The sequence below is a fragment of the Notolepis coatsorum genome (assembly GCF_963971535.1).
Source record: "Notolepis coatsorum genome assembly, chromosome: 7".
NCBI classification, from domain to species: Eukaryota; Metazoa; Chordata; class Actinopteri; order Aulopiformes; family Paralepididae; genus Notolepis; species Notolepis coatsorum.
In genome coordinates, this window is record NC_140171.1 from 82,578,717 (window position 1) to 82,599,198 (window position 20,482).

Below are 20,482 nucleotides of genomic sequence, written 5' to 3' on the forward strand. Positions count from 1 at the left end.
GCCTGGTTTTTCCCCGGTGCGCTGCCTGCTTCCGTTGGTTAACCTTTTTTGTGTGCTTACGGCCATGCTGACTGCCTGTTCTGCAGGGTCAGTGTGCCAGGCGGTGTACTATTGGGGGGACAGGGCCCGCTCGGCTGAGGGGCTTTTGTCCGAATACGCTGCCGATGTGGGGGGCGGGGTCACTAAGTGCCCACCTGGTGGGGTCTTGATGCTGGCATCATGGACTTCTCTGGGCCCCCGTTCCAGGGGGTCCAGTCCCTTTGGTGGGTCTGGGTCTTCCTTCGCGCTCCGCTGCTACGGCCTTGCCACGGGGTTGGGTTTACCCTTGACCCACGTGATTCTGGGGGCAGTAACGAGGTTTTTCCCTCTGTTCGTTCCCGGGTGGCATGCGGGTTGTGCGTGTGTGTGTAGTCGTGGGGTCAAGCCACGGTCTGCTCACCCTGTGCCTTGAGTTGCTTGAGTGCCTCTTCGCACGGTCGGGTCCGTCGCCCTCCCATGAAGCCCTCAATAGGGGGGGTGCCCTCCATTAGGGGGGGTCAGGGGGCTCGGTCCTCCCTGATCTGATGGTTGTGGGGGGCCTCAGCAGGGTACATTTGTCGAGCTTCTAGCTCCCGCTCAGCTCCTATTATGCATGAGACGCTGAGCGTGAGCTAGTGTGATACAGAACGTTAGGTTATGACTATAACCAAGTTCTGTTAACACTAGTGATTTTTCATTGTGGTGAAATTTGTTGGGAAGGAGATGAGTGTGTGGCACCACCCCTGCTTATATAGGTAAGCGGATGGGGGTGTGGCCAGATGAATGCTGGCATTTAAAGGTACATTTTGAAATGTATTCAGTGTATATATGCTGAAGCGAGATATATGCATGAGACGCTGAGCGTTCACTAGTGTTAACAGAACTTGGTTATAGTCATAACCTAACGTTAAAATGGTATGCTTATTAATGAAGTCATCTAACCTTGCAATATATAGTTTTTCCAATATTTTGGAGAACTGGCAAAGTAAGGATACTGGCCTATAATTGGTGAAGTGGTGTTTCTCTCCAGCTTTCTATAACGGAATAACTTTTTTTAGCATTGTGCAGTCATTTTGTGATCCACGGCCTACTTGTATGGTTTTGGTTTTGCCTCCCATTGGATTTTCTTATTGGGCAGTTTTTGTCATATAATGATTGAAATGTGTTAAGAAATGTTTCATACCCTTTATCAATATCCCGTTCTTCATAAAGGTTGTTCCAGTTTTGTGCTGTCAAATCCATTCTGAATGCATTTATGGATTCATCTGTTCTTATTCTCCTGCAAGTGATTATATGGTCCCACAGTTACAGTCATAGATCACAAAAACTGGCAGGTGGTCACTGATGTCATTCAAGAGCAGTCGTATAGCATAATATATAATAATGTATTTGGCATGGTAACTGCATGACAGAGTGCAGAAGCTTTCATTCCTCTGGAGGACATACATCATAGGCATTCATATGTACTTACAGTAGATCCATGCAGTATGTCTGTACTACAATCTGAAAGCTGTGGAGGTGGGAGATTTTGGTTTTCTTTCTTTCTTTCTTTCTTTCTTTCTTTTTTTCTTTTTACATCAAAGTTACTTTTGAACATAGATCAGAAATAGAAAGTGCTAATGCAGGTATCTTGGGTGAGGGTACCATGGCCATAAACCGAGAGACTATTGTGAGAGTAGTGTTAGTACGTTGGCTACAGGTACGTACGTTAGCTACAGATAAATGTAAATTAGATAAGGGAAGGCTTAACCCTGTAACCCTCTTAGTCAGCTGTCAGCAGTTGATTGGTCGGTTTGGTCTTAGTCAACCAAGACAGTTGATTTATATGCTTTTTTATTTCCTGATAAATGCACATGAAAGCACTCGAGATCCTTCTGCATTATCACATGTTGAAAATTCAACTTTCACAAATGTGTCATTGGAATCAACTAATCGATTAGTCCTATGACTATTAGTTTTAGTGCAGAAGTATAAATTACGTCATGTTCCACCAATGTATATATATTTCTTTCTTTCTCTCTCTCTCTCTCTCTCTCTCTCTCTCTCTCTCTCTCTCTCTCTCTCTCTCTCTCTCTCTATCTCTCTCTCTCTCTCTATCTCTCTCTCTCTCTTATACACACACACACACACACACACACACACACACACACACACACACACACACACACACACACACACACACACACACACACCCACACACACACACACACACACACACACACACACATAAACATGTCTCACTGTAACCAGATCCTTTGTCATGGCTTGCACTTGCTAGTTCGGGGCCAAACCTTTACCGGCTTGATTTCCAGGTATTCCAAATAGTTGGTTTTCCATTTGAACAAATCCATCCATCTTTCTGTCAACGTCCCCCTCTTCTATCCCCCTCTCTCTTTCCTCTGCACGCAGAGACCACTACACTGTCCAAGTGCCATTACCACGGCTGGCGTTCCAGGCTTTACCGGAGGAGATTAAGGAGGGCAAGCCGGTGCAAGTATTCCCCGTGCTGTTCAATGTGGGGATCAATGAACAGCAAACGATAGCAGAGAGGTATTGGGAGTACAAGATTCAATTGTCAATTGCAGAAACCATGTGGACCCAGGTGACCATGTGCAGTGGAGGATTCACTACACACAGACTCATGGAAGGGTGGGGTCACAGTATAGCTACCACACTACTACCCGTGTGCACTTGGTGGGATAATCCAATTTTTGTAGTAAGAAGGCTTTGTCTATGTGACTTGTGAGCTGGGAGTCCTTCCAGGCCATGCAGAAAGCACTTGCATCAGGGTGTTGCAGGCAGGGATGAGCACCAGTAATGTTTTCCCAGATGGCATGAATTACTCGTTTATGCAAATCTATTTTTAGAACGCAATAAAGACCATGGCAGCAATAATAATGCACAGCTATGTTTAATGCTCATTGTCAATCATTTGTAATAATTACATTACCTTTATTTTATCTGCAGCAGGTCTCCCATCTCATGAAAACACAGATTATTGGTACAGGATGTCTTCTCTTTGGCTAGCAGTAGTAGCAGTGTTTTGGTTCATGTAGCACTACTAACATTAACAGTTAGCTAGCGACAACTTGTCCACCAATCACTTTTAGTGGATATACTTGGAAACCAAATGTATTTATATTTATTTATTTTTAAATAATTCAAAAACCACTCAAGTTTAGTTGAAATGGTGAGTACTCAAGTAATCGATTACTCACGCCAATCCCTAATTGGAGGACGAAATTGCTTCATGCCCCCCCCCCCCCATTGACTCCCATTGACTATCACTACCACTGTTCATTTTCTCTTGGTCACTTCCCCAACCATCGTTTGTCAACAGCAGAAAGAAAAAGATTGTTTCACTAGATCACTAGATGTATCAACTTATAACACAAGTTTCATGTGTGCATTTCCTGGATGACAGTGTGGCCAGCTGAGCAATAGCAAACATTTATAACTTAATGCCTAACCTGCAAACATAAGACCGGACACAATATGCGGACACAGAAGTTATGAATCAAGCTTAAGTGCTCAGCGAATCTGCCCTGGGTAAATAAAGGTTTGTTTTTGGATAAACAAAAATGACTCCTAGTTTGTGGTTTCTTTAAAATTGGACTATCCCTTTTAAGATGTAACTGTGCAAAAGACATGGGCTTGTATTTATCAAACTATAGGAGTAGGACTACTGACCTAGGATCAGACTGCTTACATGGCCATATACACCTCACTATGACTGATCTCAGACTAGCACTCTACTACTGTGAGATGCTTGATAAATACAGGCCTGTATTTAACAAAGTGAGTGCATCTACACTCAGTATGTGTAGAGTCAGTCAAACATAAATTTTTCCAGATTGCTTTGGCAGATCTAAAACAACGTTTCAGTGTGCAAGCCTCTTAACACACTGTACGCACCATTTACTGTAATACGTAATGTACATCTGTACATTACATCTGTAACAAGCGAGTCAGCCCTTTGGCATCGGTTGAACTGGCTGTTATGCATGTTATGCAAAATGTTCCATCATTCTTTCTCATGTTCCCATAACAGTCTTTCTGTTTTTCTGTGTTTCTTTTTGTTTTCTTTGTTTTTCTGGGCAGGTTTGGAGACATCTCCCTACAGGAGAGAATAAACCAGAGAAACTTTGAGATTTTAGAAGCCTATTACAAATCACTGAGTGAACAGGTGCCCGTAGAATGTAAGTCAAAGTGATTGTCTCCCTCGTCTGTTTAACCTGTCAGTATCGTATGGGGGGGAAAGTATGCGCTTTGATGTTCCCATGGCCCATTGCTACCCCAGGATGAACACTAAAGAATTATGTCATTTTGACTCTGATACTGAATTTGTTTCATGTCCACAAGACTCAGAAAGTTGGAATGTTCATCACGATAACTGCCACTGACACTGGCGGACTCAGGGGGGGGGGGCAGGCGCGGCGATTGCCCCCCTGGTGCCCCCATGGTTGTAAAACATCCGCTAAAGTGCCCTTTTGAGTGGCGAACAATTAGGGGGTGTGCCCTATTGGTGCTCTTCCAATGGTCTAAACTTGACCATGGGCCCCCACAGTTGAAAAACATCACGCATAAGTGCCCTTTTAAGTGCTTTTGTGGCCCACGGTTAAATAATGTCATGCAAAAGTGCCCTTTTGAGTGGAAATAATTAGAGGATGTGCCCTATTGGTGCCCCTCTAATGGTTAAACGTGACCATGTGCCCCCACCCACAGTTGAAAACATTGCGCTAAAGTGCCCTTTTGAGTGGCGAAAACTAGAGGACATGCCCATTGGTGCCTTTCCAATGGTCTAAACTTGACCATGTGCCCCCACAGTTGAAAATATTGCGCTAAAATGCCCTTTTGAGTGTCGAAAATAAAAGGACGTGCCCATTGGTGCCCTGCTAATGGTCTAAATTTGACCATGTGCCCCCACAGTTGAAAAACATCACGCAAAAGTGCCCTTTTGAGTGAAAAAAATAGAGGATGTGCCCCTCCAATGGTCTAAACTTGACCATGTGCCCCCACAGTTGAAAACATCACACTAAACTAACCTACACTGTAGCACTCAACACTTTGATGAACATTGTTGCTCAGCTGATAGAGTTGTGCCCTTCCTGATGGCTTGTCGTACAGAACTTGTAAGTCGCTTTGGATAAAAGCGTCAGCTAAATGACTAAATGTAAATGTAAATGTAAACCTAAAGTGCCCTTTTGAGTAGCAAAAGCTAGAGGACGTGCCCATTGGTGCCCTTCCAATGGTTAAACTTGACTATGTGCCCCCACGCGTGAATATTTTAGGCAACCAACTTGTGTTTAGCGTTTCTCTGATTGGCCACTACGCCCATGTGACCGCGGCAGCGCGAGAGAGCTGCAGCGCGGAAATAGGCTGTCTATTGCCTCGCGCTGCAGCGCGGAAATAGGCTGTCTATTGCCATTCTCTAAGACAAACTCTAACCTTAACCAGCTCCTTAACAGCGCCTAAACTTAACCCTTCTAACCTTAACCAACTCCGAAACAATGCCTAACCTTAACCAATGCTTAAAGTTAACATGCCTAAACTTAACCGGCGAAAGAATGCACGTTAAAAAATATTGCCATTCTCTAAGACAAACTCTAACCTTAACCAGCTCCTTAACAGCGCCTAAACTTAACCCTTCTAACTTTAACCAACTCCGAAACAATGCCTAACCTTAACCAACTCCGAAACAATGCTTAAAGTTAACATGCCTAAACTTAACCGGCGAAAGAATGCACGTTAAAAAAAAAATATTTAAAAAAGGGGGGATTACTGCTACATAATGCTGCCGCGACAGAGCTCCGCGGCAGAACGGAGCTGCCGCTCCGCTCTGCTGCTGCCGTGTCGCCGCGGGGGCGTGGCTAGATGCAAGTTGGGCGTGGCTAGACACAAGTTGGTTGCCTTTAATATTTAGGTTGCCCCCACAGCTGAAAATATCACGCTAAAATGGCATTTTGAGTGGCGAAAATGAGAGGAGGTGCCCATTGGTGCCCTTCCAATGGTCTAAACTTGACCCATACGGTTAAATAATGTCACGCAAAAGTGTTAGCTACAACTCTGAGCAGCCCCTTCACTACAATATTCCATCCATTTAAATGTTCAGTTTTAGACTCTTGAGTGTTCAGATGCCAGAGGGCTTAATGCAGTCTGAGCTGTAACCCTGCATCCTACTGCTCAAGCTCTCTTTGAAGTAGCAAAGATTGAGTTTGTTTTTACCAATTTTGCATTACTAAATACACTATTAGTATTTAGTAATGCATAATTGGTCAAACAAACTCAATCTTTGTACACTGCAAGTGCTTTTATTGATGGCAGTATGTTTTAGCCTAGGCTAGCTGTATTACTACTGTAGCTAGCTAACTAAACAGGTGTCTTGCTTAGCTGATTCTATGCTAACCTTTGTTCTCAATTTTGAAATAAAGTGTACAAATTATTTTAGGATTATTTGCACAAAATATACCCACTTTAAAGTTCAGTGTGAATAGCCTTTTAAAGCTAATTTATGAGTGGTAGTAAACCCCAAAATTGGCCATTTTAGTTTTCGTTTTTGAGGACTGCATACTTTTTTTACAAACCAAAATACTATACTTTATCCTTATACCACATGCATGAGCCTGGTCTCTTTTGAAAGATGACATTCTGGAGTGTCTGATACAATAAGGAAGACTCACCTTTAGTGCTAATGAAATAGAGTAACATAGGTCTGAACTTGAGTTGTAGATAAACTTGTTACTCACGTTTTTCTGTAGTAGTCCAGAAGTAGTATTTCCCCAGAATGGCTGGAGGCTTAAAAAACACCCAAGATCCATAGCCTGAAGTCTTATGTAGATCATAAAGATCCGTTCAGAAATGAGTGATTAGGAGTGATTTTGGTCAACTGTGTACAAAAGAAAAGCTCAGTTTTCTCATAGAAGTAAGTCTGCTGTTTTTCTCTTCCTGTTTTCGCTCGTAACTTTTCACCTAGATCCCTGATTCTTACATCCCCATGTGGGGTATCATTGGAAAGCTACACTCATTGGATACAACCCTGTCCAATCATTTTCGAGATCGCCAAATGATTGACGGAACTAGAGCCCCAAGAGTCGGGAGTAGTATTTGCGCAATACAGTGTACTTCGCGCAAGCCTCACATATGGGCCCCCACCTGATAAGAGGTTAAAAGTGGGTTTAGCATTGGCCTATATTCTATGATTACAGAATGCCAAGGAGAGAAAGAAATGGGAAGAATATTAAAAAGCAGCTTCTCTTGGGTACAGACGCTTAGAAAAATTGGGTCCAAAGCAACAATAGTAAGGGAGGAGATAAGGATATGGGTATGTATTTGTAAGTCCTCACTACTACATGTACAAGCTTGTCTCACAGAGCCATATTTTGGATTATAACTGAGAATCTGGTGCTAACATGGTCAATAATGCTTATTTTGGACAGAAAAATGTGTCTTAAACATTTAAATTGACCAACCATAGACCATTTTTATTCCAATCAAGGCAAGAGGGCTAGTGGTGGTAGTGCTATATGACATATTATTTTATAATACAATTATAACATTGTAGGCTATGTACGAATATTATATACAGTACAATTATATTACTATTATAAAACAAATATTATTTGCTCCACCTTAGATAAAGACAGTACAGACAATGAGAATGGAGATATTCAAGAGGGAAATAATGATATCAGGAAGAGAGATGAAGTGGAGGAAAGAGAAAATGCAGATGATTCTATGGAGAGAAATTATGAAGAAGTGGAGGAAAGAGAAAATGCAGATGATTCTATGGAGAGAAATGATGAAGAAGTTGAGGAAAGAGAATGCAGATGATGCTATGGAGAGAAATGATGATGACGACGGTCATGGAGATGCTAAAGAAAGCGAGGATGAAAATGATGATAGGGAGAGAAATTATTCAAACGACACAACAACAAATAACTTGAATGCATTCCTGTTGCCATTACAATATCCCACTGATCCAGCCAGTATCCAGGTACAATATATTAACTTTAATGGAGATAATGGGGAAGATAGAGAGGGGGGAGGGAGAGATAGAAGAGAGAATGAGAGGACAGGATGAGAGAAGGAGAGGACATGAGGAGAGAAGGAGAGGAGAGAAGGGGAGTACAGGAGGAGAGAAGGGGAGTACAGGAGGAGAGAAGGGGAGTATAGGAGAGAGAAAGGAAGAAGCTCAACGGCACTCAAATTAACTTTAACTGTTAAACTGTTTTATATCCTGTAAAATATATGTTGTAAATAGCTTTTAAAGAATAGGTTCACTATTTTTCAACCCAGACCATGTTAAAATGCTATTTCCCAAATATTTATATTCCTCACTGATATCTTTAGCATTGAGAAATGTACCACTGCAGCAATGGTTTTTTAGGCCTTCAAACACCATAATCTACTTTTCAAACACCATGATAAATCTAAGTTTCAAACTATGATAAATCCACTTTTCAAACACCATGATAATTTACTTTTCAAACATGTATTGTTCCCTGTGTGTTTTTATCATAGAGGTGCGTTATCCTATTAATCTAGATTGTCTATGTTATTCTAATGTTAATCTTAATCAAGGATGAAGACTATCTCACCATACATGACGCATCATATCTTTTTGCTCACTGATGGGGTCCCATGTTGTGCAGTAGGTGCCCTTTTTTTATTTTCGCCCCTGCCCTTCAAACAGCCTGAGTCCGCCCCCACTGGGATAAAGTGATGTCTTGTCATGTCATGTAATTTCCTGTCATGGTGACACATGAGTTCTGAGTCTTGTGCCCAAGTCAAAAGTGATTTACATGACAAATATACTACGGCAGCCATTTTAAGGTGTACGGGCCATGTTGGCCATCCAATAAGATTATAATTGGAATATAATACCAATAATAATAATGAGTGGACCCCAGGAAGACTAGCTGCCGCTAAGGTATCAGCTAATGGGGATCTGTTTAAATAAACAAATAAACAAACACAAATTATATGGTTGTTGTCTAGGATAAGATAAAATAAGATAAGAGCTCTGGCTAGCTTGATTACAAGCAGAGTTACAGGGGTTAAGCTCTGGCTAGTTTGATTAAAAGAAGAGTTACAGGGGTTATGCTTCCAATAGCTTGCCATTTAGGACTTTGATGGACTTGGGGACAAAGGAGCCTGCACTGGGGGACTCTGGAGTGTCTGCCTGAGAAAATAAGCCGGTACTCAGGGTGGAGGACATGGGTGGGGTCTGAAATACTCTTCTGGGTCTGTCTGATAATAGTTTCCTCAAAGACTGGAATGTGGGATGACTGCTGTCACATTGTTTTATAATAGTGCAGGCATCCAGGCCAGCAAGAAAAACACGGTCAACATTGTCTTCATAGTGCTTCCTCCTGCCAAGCAAAGCAAAAACCCTCCTCTTTTGGTCTCTGTTTCTTAGGTCTACCATGTTTCCAGACACAGACAGATTTAAAGGAATTACTTGAAACCCTGGGCCAGAATGTAGTGACAAAGAAGAGGAAGAATGTGGAGATATTATGGCTCGCTGGAACGGTGAGAAGACAACTGGCTGATGTATTTGGCTTAACATGCTTAAAGGGGAACTATCTTATAAATGGCCTTTTTCAGTGTTTAGCATTGTTTCCTAGCTATGTGGACTTATATTAATATGATCTATGTCTCTAATTCTCATATTGGCGCATTCTTCCAATTCTCCTCTCACAATATTCACCCTCGCTGAACTGAGTCATCTGAAAATGTGCTGATCTGTGATGTCAGAGAGACTCAGCTCTTCAGCTGCATAATAATGTGGCCCCATGTGGCTGCTGAGACTCACACACTCCACACAGTTTCCAAAACGGCTTAAGATCTTGAGGTAGAAAAATGCTGTTTTTGAGGACTTGATTAGAAATACAAAACAATGAATTAAAAAAAATATTAAATTACAGAGGTGTTCCATAAACTCACAGGAATTGTGTAAAAGTGCCCAAATAGTGAAAGAAATAGTAAAATAGTTCCCCTTTAAATGTCACTTAACAGTAGGGGTGTGGAAATGTATCGATTCTAAGATGCATCGCGATGCGGAAGTGGACGATTCAGCATCGATGCAGTGACAGAACATAATCAATTATAAAAAATTTAAATAAAATAAAAAGTGCTCTGGTCATGCATCCACTCAACTCATAGAAAATACAACATCAGGCTATTCTAAAAGTATTGATACTAATACTGATATTAATAAAAAGTGTATTGAACCGTTTTTAACAGCTGGGTATCGAGATACCTTTCTAGTATCTGTATCATGCAACACTAGTAAAGACATTTATTTTGACATTCTGATTTAAGAACTTTCTAGATAAAAGTTAATTTATCTTGACTGCTTGTATTAATTGATGAAAAAGTAGCCATGTGCAGTAATATAGATTATAAAATTGAGGATGTAATATATTATTGAGCTGCATCGAGATGAGATCGTACAATCTAATCTAATCGTGGACAGCTGAATCATAATCGAATCGTGAGGCCAGTGAAGATTCAAGTAACATGTTTCTATTTCTTTCATCCTGAAAGGTCAACATCCAAACTTGACAAAGATTTCTCCGCATTGTGTTCTTCTTGCTCAACCCGTCAATGTATTGTTACTATCGTTTCAGTCCCTCTGGACATTTTTCAAAGCATTCAAACACTTACAACAATGATCTGGCAGTGTGAGAGCATTTTGTATACAAAAAAATGGGGGTTGTTGAAAGCCAATTTGCAAAACATGCAACGAAAAGTCACTGAAGATTAGAAGTAGCATATAATGAGATCATCCCTGTTTGCCCATGTCAAGATAAAAAACATAACTCAACATACTAAACTGGCTTAGTAAAACAGTAGCAATTTCCACAATATCCTTCTCAATCTTCAACACATCCTCTCTCTCACTCTCTTTTTTCCTCTGTCTCTATCCCCCCTCTCCCCCTTTCTCAGAGTGTTGCTGAGCACTTTCTTACTAGGCTCGGTATATATAAATGTGCCATGCTAGATGGCAGTTGCTCAGTGCTCAGATAGAGCAGAATGTTCAAAGTGATTCAAAAATGCACTCAGTGATCACAATAAGTGTTCTCATAGAGAGAAAGACGGTGGCTCGCTAGGGGAACACTCACGCAAGTGTTCCTATGAATATATAATCACATTGTGGCTTTCTGCAGACCAGGTGAATAAACAGCTGAGCAAAATAAATGCAGGCAAGTGCAGGCAAATGCATCCAGACGGCGTTAGCCCAAAGGTACTCAAAACCTGTGCCTCTCAGCTGTGTGATGTGCTCCAGCACATATTCAATATGAGCCTGAGGCTGCAGAAACTCCCGACATTGTGGAAAACCTCCTGTGTGGTCCCTGTCCCTGTCCCTAAGTGCTCGTGTCCCAGCATGTCCAAGGACTACAGGCCGGTGGCTCTAACCTCCCATATAATGAAGACCATGGAGAGGTTAGTCCTGGAGCTACTCCGCCCGGTGATTAAACATCACCTAGACCCACTCCAGTTCGCCTACCAGCCCGACTGGGGGTAGAGGATGCTGTCATCTACCTGCTGAACTGAGCATACACTCACCTAGACAAGCCGGGGAGCACTGTGAGAGTCATGTTTTTTTACTTCTCCAGTGCTTTTGATACCATACGGCCTGGGCTGCTGGGTGAGAAGTTGGAGGCGATGCAGGTGGAGGCCCCCTGGTGTCCTGGGTTGTTGACTATCTGACGGGCAGACCACAGTATGTGCACCTACAGAGCTGTGTGTCGGACAGACTGGTCAGCAACACCGGGGCCCCGCAAGGGACAGTCCTCTCTCCCTTCCTCTTCACTGTCTACTACACCAATGACTTCCACTATCGGTCAGAGTCCTGCCACCTTCAGAAGTTTTCTGATGACTCTGCGATAGTGGGATGTATTAAGGACGGTGATGAGAGGGAATACCGGGCACCACCCACTATACAGACTTGGCTGACAGGAAGAGCATGTTCAGTGCTAGACTAACACTCCCAACATTTTGCACTGAATGGCACCGGAAGTCCTTCATTCCGACAGCCATCAGACTTTACAATGCATCACTGTGCCTCACTGCATCTCTGAGCACAGGGTGACAGTTACCATCTTCCTGGACTTTTACTTTTAAAACTTTTAAAACAACATTGTCAATATTACACTCACAGTACTTAATGTAGATCTCTGTATTTTTTTTACTGTATATTTATATTAGAATGTATACATTACATAGGAAATGTGAATCCCGGACCATATTTTATTGTATTATTATTTTATTCTTAGGCTTATTTTATTATTTATTCGTAGGCAATTTTTTTTTTATTCTTATTCATGATTTGTTTTGTCAACCTAAATGTTTACTGTGAGCTATTTGTAGTGCCAAATTTCCCTCAGGATGATTGAAGTGTTTCTATTTTATTCTATTCAAAAGTCTAGAACCAGAAAATAAGACGATGTCCCTTTGTCTTATATTCAGCACAATACGGTAGTTGTGCTCTTGTGATTGGTCGAAGATTGCCAAAGCATATGGGTACTGTAGAAATTACCATTTAACACATTCTCTCAAAGATTAAGTTAAAACATTTACCTTTATTGGTTGTAACAGTATAATAACAGTATAATAATTCAATAATATATACCACTGTATATAGCTACAAATATAGAAACACTTTGGGCTTTGTTTTTGTTTGACTTCGCCATCTTTACTATGTTAGCATAACCCTGTGGCGTTATCTCTATCTCGAGTTAAATTCACTTTAAAGCCCAATTAATCCTAAGGCCTAATTGTTATTCCAAAAGGGGAAAAAAGTTGTAGAACGCGCTCACCTCACTAGACTTGACACTGGGTGCTGTAACCTCTGATATCATACATAAAAAATAGGGAAACAATGTCCAGGCACGCACTCCAGGTTTTTCCAAATTTATTGGCAGCCTGTAATCATGACGTTTCGGTGTGAACACACCTTCTTCAGAATGGCTTGCATGAATGGCTTGCAAGTAAATGGAATATTGCTCCACTTCTACAAGACCATTTGCATATTCTTGGTATCCAGGGACATATGGACCTCAGTGAATGTATTCCCAGTGTCAGAAATATTGTGTCTATTACTAGGCTTGCTTAAATTGTGATGAAACAAAGGAGAATATGAATTATGATTCTTCTTTGCAACTTTGACAGTGAATAACACCATGCTAATAATGACCAAACATTAAGAACTGCCACTGATCTCATTCAGTACCTTCTTGAGATCATGTGTAAAAAAGATCTAAGGAAATGGATAAAGGGAAGATGATTAAACAGAAGGTTCTGTAGATACAGTACTAAATTCTCCCATCCGGAACAATGCAATTTGAAATATTATTATAGAATATAGAATAGCAGGCTTATAAATTACCTTATTATAACCAATTCGCACATTTATATATATACATATATTATCTTTCAAATGGCTGAGTTCAATTTGGATTTAGTATCACCAGGCGTGCATAAGAACAGATAATGAAATCTAGTGTAATCGACTGTACTTTTTTATTTTCACCATGGTGCAACCGTTTTGAAACTAATTTCAGATCTAATTGTTGCTGCATGCTAACAATAGGGAAGAGAAACTAACTGCGTTTCAATATTTGTCAATAACGTTACGTTTTGTGGTATATTATCCCGAATATTAAGAGTTATAAAACAAATGCATACAGAACTATGAACCTTGAACCCCATAGATCCTTTCAGGAAGTGTAGTTTTGAAAACTTCCAACTCAGATCCAGCTGTTGTGACATGGTTATGATGTTTATACTTGAATACGTTTGAAAATAAAAACGATACTTTTGTAGAACATTCTGGGGATATTGATTCATGACACGGTGTCATTTCGGGAGCGGTACCGGTCCCGTCGGGTGGAAGAGGTTAAAGTATGATTTTATGTGAAGCAGGTTACAGGCCGACGCCCACAACCAAAGAAAACGAACCCATAACACTCTACAAATGAGATTTGATGAACACTTAAGACTAGAAAAAAGGTTAATCATAATGCTTTCGATAACAGGGTTAGGATTCTTTTGGGGAAGGGGGGTAGATAAGTAGATGATTTGTAGACGATAGTGTATTGAAATTGTAGAAGTTGGCTAAATACATGATGATCTCTGAATAACCTTCAACAAGTGTTTATACATCTGGATGTATAGGCCTACTGCTATGTGTTTTTTTGGTCCCAGATCTGCCGACGGTTGAACGGCATCAGGTTCACCAGCTGTAAAAGTGCCAAAGACCGGACATCCATGTCTGTCACCTTAGAGCAGTGTGCCCTGCTACGCGATGAACACCAGCTCAGCAAGGACTACTTCATCCGTGCCCTGGACTGCATGCGGAGGTAAGGCAGAAACCACATGTAGGCTATGTATACATACATCATAGCAGCTTGGCTGGCTGGACCTACAGTAGGAAGTATGTTGAGAGAATGGCATAATGAATTGAATAAATAAAATAATTGTCATATTATTTTTAGCTGTTTTATCGACACAATCGCTAGGTGTTATTTCTCACATGTCAGCAAAAATGTTTTAAAACATGACTTCAAAATCCTATTCGATCAACATACGTCCTAGGTCCAGTCATGCAAGGTGCTGTGGTTAACTCTACATACAGTAGGTGTTTGTTATTGTTCTGGCCAATCACAAACATATAGGATGGAACCAATTAAAACACATGCTTTTGTACAATAATTGCAAGAGGGATGTGTATCACAAGAAATGTTTGGCTAGAGTAAAACCTGCATCTGTAATTCATGTGGACAAGAGTGGACACTTTCACAACCACACACATCCATCTCCTCCAAACCTGCACCTCCCATCTCATCCGCACCTCCCATCTCCTTAAAACCTGCACCTCCCATCTCCTCTACACCTCCCATCTCCTCTGCACATATACCATCTCCTCTAAACCTCCACCTCCCATCTCCTCCAAACCTGCACCTCCCATCTCATCTGCACCTCCCATCTCCTTCAAACCTGCACCTCCCATTTCCTCTACACCTCCCATCTCCTCTGCACCTATACCATCTCCTCTAAACCTCCACCTCCCATCTCCTCTAAACCTGCACATCCCATCGCCTCTACACCTCCCATCTCTTCTACACCTCCCATCCTCTACACATGCACCTCCCATCTCCTCTACTCCTCCCATATCCTCTGCACCTCCCATCTCCTCTGCACCTGCACCTCCCATCTCTACACCTCCCATCTCCTCTACACCTGCACCTCCTATCTCATCTACACCTCCCATCTCCTCTATACCTGCACCTCCTCTCTCCTCTACACCTGCACCTCCTATCTCATCTACACCTCCCATCTCCTCTACACCTGCACCTCCTATCTCTTCTACACATGCACCTCCTATCTCCTCTACACCTCCCATCTCCTCTACACCTCATATCTCCTCTAAACCTGCACCTCCCATCTCCTCTACACCTGAACCTCTAATCTCCTCTAATAATAATAATAATAATTTATTCATTTTATATAGCGCTTCTCAATGACCCGAAGTCGCTGACAATAGGCAAAAGAAAAACAAAGAAACAAAGAAACATAGAACCACAGAGAAACAGGGAACAGTATGAATACACAAGAACATAGAGCCACGAGTAACAGACAACAAGTGCAGGAGCCAGTAGGGGAGGGGAGGCAGTAGGGGAGGGGAAAAGGGGGTGATAGGTTGGAGGAGGGTGGTTATGGGTAGGGAAGGTTAAATGCTAGGGAGAACAGGTAGGTTTTGAGATGGGATTTAAAGGTGGAGAGTGAGGGAGAGTCTCTGATGGTCTGAGGGAGGGTGTTCCAGAGTCGCACCTGCACCTCCCATCTCCTCTACACCTGAACTTCTCATCTCCTCTGCACCTCCCATCTCCTCTACACCTGAACTTCTCATCTCCTATGCACCTCCCATCTCCTCTACACCTGCACCTCCCACAGTTTCACCATTACCATGTTACTATTTACAGTGGTAGCCATCGTAGAAGCCTCTATCTCCTGCATATCCTGCGTTATTGCAATTAATATTATTATAACCTTTTTTCCATTTCTTGCACCTTTTGACGACAACAAAATAAAAAATAAAAATAATAATAATAATAATAATAATAATAATAATAATAATAATAATAATAATAATAATAATAATAATAATAATAATAATAATAATAATAATAATAATAATAATAATAATAATAATAATAATAATAATAATAATAATAATAATAATAATAATAATAATAATAAGATTGGGAGGGGTTAGTTGGCTGTGAATTTTGCACATGTAGTAAAGACTGGAATTAGGATGATGGCTCTATGTCCTCCCTTTACATTTTGTACATTCCTGAACTCAGACGGCAGATTAATTAATGAATTAATTGCGGCTGTACCTTAAGGTGGCAGTACAATATACTGCAAACACAGAAACACAGTTGAATATGTCACTGCTAACATACTCTGTGCATATTAGATGACCACACATTGTCATGGGAGCTGGGGTGTGGAGCATTCGACCAGTTCAGCTAGCAAGCAGGTCACACTGTGGATCTCTTATTCTCCTCAAATGGGTCATTTTGTTCTTACAAACCTGCCAAAGTTTGTTTATGCAAGGAGCATATACATGTACTTATATAGCAGTTGCCTTTATCCTATAGCGTGGAATGAGATCAGTGATGAAAATCAAACGTGTGAAAGGAACGGTGCATTTTACAATGGAGCAGTACCTCTGTGATGTCTCCTATAGGCACATTCCAGAGACATTCTCTGTCCATGTCCTGCCATACATTATTTCATTGAGCTGTAATTAACACACGGATGCAGTGTCTTCCAATGACATCACCGGTAGACATATTGAAGTTCATTACCTCCCGGTCAAATTAAATTAATGAATGCTTGTTGTTTTCAAACAGTAGCTGAAAGCCGGGGGAAGGGGTTGGGGAAAAGGGGTGACAAGTATGGGCACAGTTGAGTTAGGAGGAATAAGGGGAGGAGACTCAGAAGCCAAATGTCCTTTCTTACTACAGTAGCCCCAGCACCCACACAGACAGAACTGGGGGTCCCTAATTTTGCCCTACAGTTAAAATATTGTCCAGACTTCTCTTGGTGTCTCACATGTGGCTCATCAGAGGGTATTGTGTTTGCCAGTAAACACATTAAAGGAACATGCCAACATTAAGAGAAATGCGCTTTCTCCAGAGTCAGACAAGAAGTGCGTTCAGTCGAGAGGCTATCTCGCTGCAAGCTAGCCTAGCTTAGCACAAATGAATGGAAGCGGATACAGACCACTAGCCTAGCTCAAAACTCCAGGAGAGGTGTTTCTGGCCAACAGCTAGTTGCTTCCATTAATTTGTGCTAATTTGCAGGCTAGCTTGCAGCCAGATAACTTTCTACTGAACGCACAGAGAGGAAATTGGTATCTATATTTTTGTCTGACTCTGGAGAAGACGGTAAGTGCATTTCACATAATGTTGGTGTGTTCCTTTGAAGGGTTGATATCATGACTGCACCTCAGTGACCTCACCTCAGTGAGTTTCTGCACAAAAAACAACAAATATTGATCCATGAGCCTATTTTTCCGTGGCTCTCCACAAATTAATCCACAGTTTGTTATCTTTTTTTTCTATAGCATGACTGCTTTGAGGCTTCCTGTTCCTTTACGTCTTTGTTTTTCACAGATTCTTACTCAACCGAGCCACAACTTCCTATTGTATCATATGCCTACTAATCCTAACCTTGACACCCAAGCTGTGTTTTTCACACAGACCTCTGAACCCAGCAATTGAATCTGCTCCTTGTTATGGGAAGTCACATCTGGGTGATAGTTCTCTTAACCTGCGCCCCCAAAAGTGGCATTTTCTTTTCGTTTTTGAGGACTGCATACTTTTTTTGCAAACCAAAGCAACATACTTTATACTTATAGCACATGCATGAGCCTGGTCTCTTTTGAAAGATGACATTCTGAAGTTTCTGATTCCAGACAAATTCACTTTTAGTGCTAATGTAATAGAGTAACATAGGTCTGAACTTGAGTTGTAAAAAAATATTGTTATTCAAGTTTTTCTGTAATAGCTAGTAGTCCAGAGGTAGTATTTCCCCAGAGGGTGGTATGGCTTACAAATCCAGACGGAGCCATAGCCTGAAGCCTTATGTAGTACATATCCAAATTGCATAAAGACCCATTCAGAAATGAGTGATTAGGAGTAATTTTGGTAAACTGTGTACAAAGAAAAACTCAGTTTTCTCATAGACTTCAATTCATTCGGCTGTTTTTCTGTTTTTTTTTTTTATTATTTAGATCCCCATGTGGGGTATCATTTAAAAGCCACACTCATTTGCTACAACCCTCCACAATCATTTTCGAGATTGGATCTAGATTGACGGAACTACTGCAGCCTGAGTCGGGAGTGGTATTTTGCGCAATACCGTGTACTTTGCACAAGCCTCAAATACCGGCATGTAACTCGAGAACCGCTGAACGGATTTTGTCGGATTTTGTCGCTATCGACAGGCAACAAATAAGCCTTCAATTCAATATATATATTGTATTACAAAATATGCACACCCGAGCCACTAGGGGTCGCCAAAGTGCCGGTTGCAAAAAGTCTGAAAAACGTCCCATATGAGGGACGTTGCAGCTTAAGTTATTAATCGTGTAATATTTCAATTCAACATGCTCATGGATACATACAGTACAGTAGGGCAATAGCTGCAACCACAAAATATATACCATAATAATATACTGCTCATATTGTTCATTTTTAGAAGAGCTGTGAAAAGGCTTTAAACATGAAAGGAAGTTACAAGGCACAGATCATTGCCAGAAACAATCTAATGTGACTCCCGGTGTTGTCCTCAAGTGCTCTATATACTGTAGATGTGAATATGTCAACTTTGACATATTCAAACAGTATGAATGCGAGTACATATGCATCAAAGATGCAGATATGAAGGAAACACCAGATTTGGGATAAATTGTGCATCAAACATGCTGCACGCCTCAATCCCTTCATCCTCCACTTACTAACACATTTCATGTGTGCGGACAATTTCTGTGTACACCTACTTCTCCATCATTCTGTCTATCCGCTAATTGCGGCCGTCTGTCCATCCATCCATCCATCCATCCATCCATCCATCCATCCATCCATCCATCCATCCATCCATCCATCCATCCATCCATCCATCCATCCATCTTTGCCTGCTTGTGAGTGGCGGCCTTTGGAGGTAAAGTCTGCATTAACAACACTGTCAAGTGGGGTCCTTTACTTAAGTATCTTGGTGGCGTTACACTGGTCAACCTTTTGGGCAAAGTGACAGGACATTTAAGTGAGACAGAAGGTAATATATAGAATTGATCTGGGGAGCAAGAGGTTGCAATCTAGGGGTGTAACGGTACGTGTATTCGTCCCGCGAATTTACAGTACGGCCGTCACGGTGCGGTACGTGCAGCCATACGAAGAATACGCCTCACAGCGCAAACACACCAGTCGCACATGCAGGCACTCGCGAGGTCCGTGCGAGAACAGCGCGCGTGGCCGGGCACACCGAGTCCGACTTCAGAGCGGGTGAAAGTGCACGGAGAAAGGCACATTTACATTGGAACAGCTGCAGGGTCATTACAATTTTACAGTTTTCTTTCGTTTTCTTGTTTGCCCAATAATGTTAACCAAATGAAACCAATGGAAAGAAACACACCAACATACTCCCCCGCCGGACTCGAGTAGGGTAAATCTGCAGTGCCGCAACCCCATACATTGCCGGACTCACAGGCACACCTGATCAAATAAAAAAAATAAACATACTTTTCCTATAGAAAATTATTCTATTTAATAATAATAATAATAATAATAATAATAATAATAATAATAATAATAATAATAATAATAATAATAATAATAATAATAATAATAATTATTATTATTATTATTATTATTATTATTATTATTATTATAAATATAATATATAAAATATATATATATATAATAATAATAAATATTATATTAATAATAATAATTATAAAAAAATAAATCTGTTGTACCGAACTCGTACCGAACCGTGACCCCAATACCGAGGTACGTACCGAACCGTGGCTTCTGTGTACCGTTACACCCATAGTAGGAACCTGTTGAGATATCTGATTGATCAGCGTTGCCCAACAATGTTGTCCAAAAGATTTCCCAGGGCTTACAGGATAAGTATTTTGACATGGACTACTGTATGTCATTCTTGCCTTGATAGGACTTTTAATATCAGACTGCTGTTTTATATGCTTTTTCATATATATATATTGAGCAGATAGGCTTCCAGGCTTAAAGATTCGGTACAATGAAAATAATGTTTTTAAATTCCGTTCAATTAACATGAAGTATGTAAAATCAGCCAACATTTTCAAACTGTTGTTGTTGTGAAAATGACGACTAAAGCCCTTTGATCTCTATCCTTCTGG

General features: G+C 41.0%; 1 protein-coding gene across 1 annotated transcript in view; it reads left to right on the forward strand.

The window, feature by feature from the left end:
• The window catches only part of inpp4b (inositol polyphosphate-4-phosphatase type II B), a gene marked incomplete at its 5' end in the record, with an annotated part of 822,779 nt that overhangs the window by 796,064 nt on the left and 6,233 nt on the right, over positions 1 to 20,482 (forward strand). Inside the window, 4 exons of the mRNA XM_084318315.1 lie at positions 2,428 to 2,568; positions 4,120 to 4,217; positions 9,437 to 9,549; positions 14,230 to 14,384. Of these exons, the coding sequence (XP_084174441.1) occupies positions 2,428 to 2,568; positions 4,120 to 4,217; positions 9,437 to 9,549; positions 14,230 to 14,384 (507 nt within the window). The remainder of the gene's footprint in view (positions 1 to 2,427; positions 2,569 to 4,119; positions 4,218 to 9,436; positions 9,550 to 14,229; positions 14,385 to 20,482) is intronic.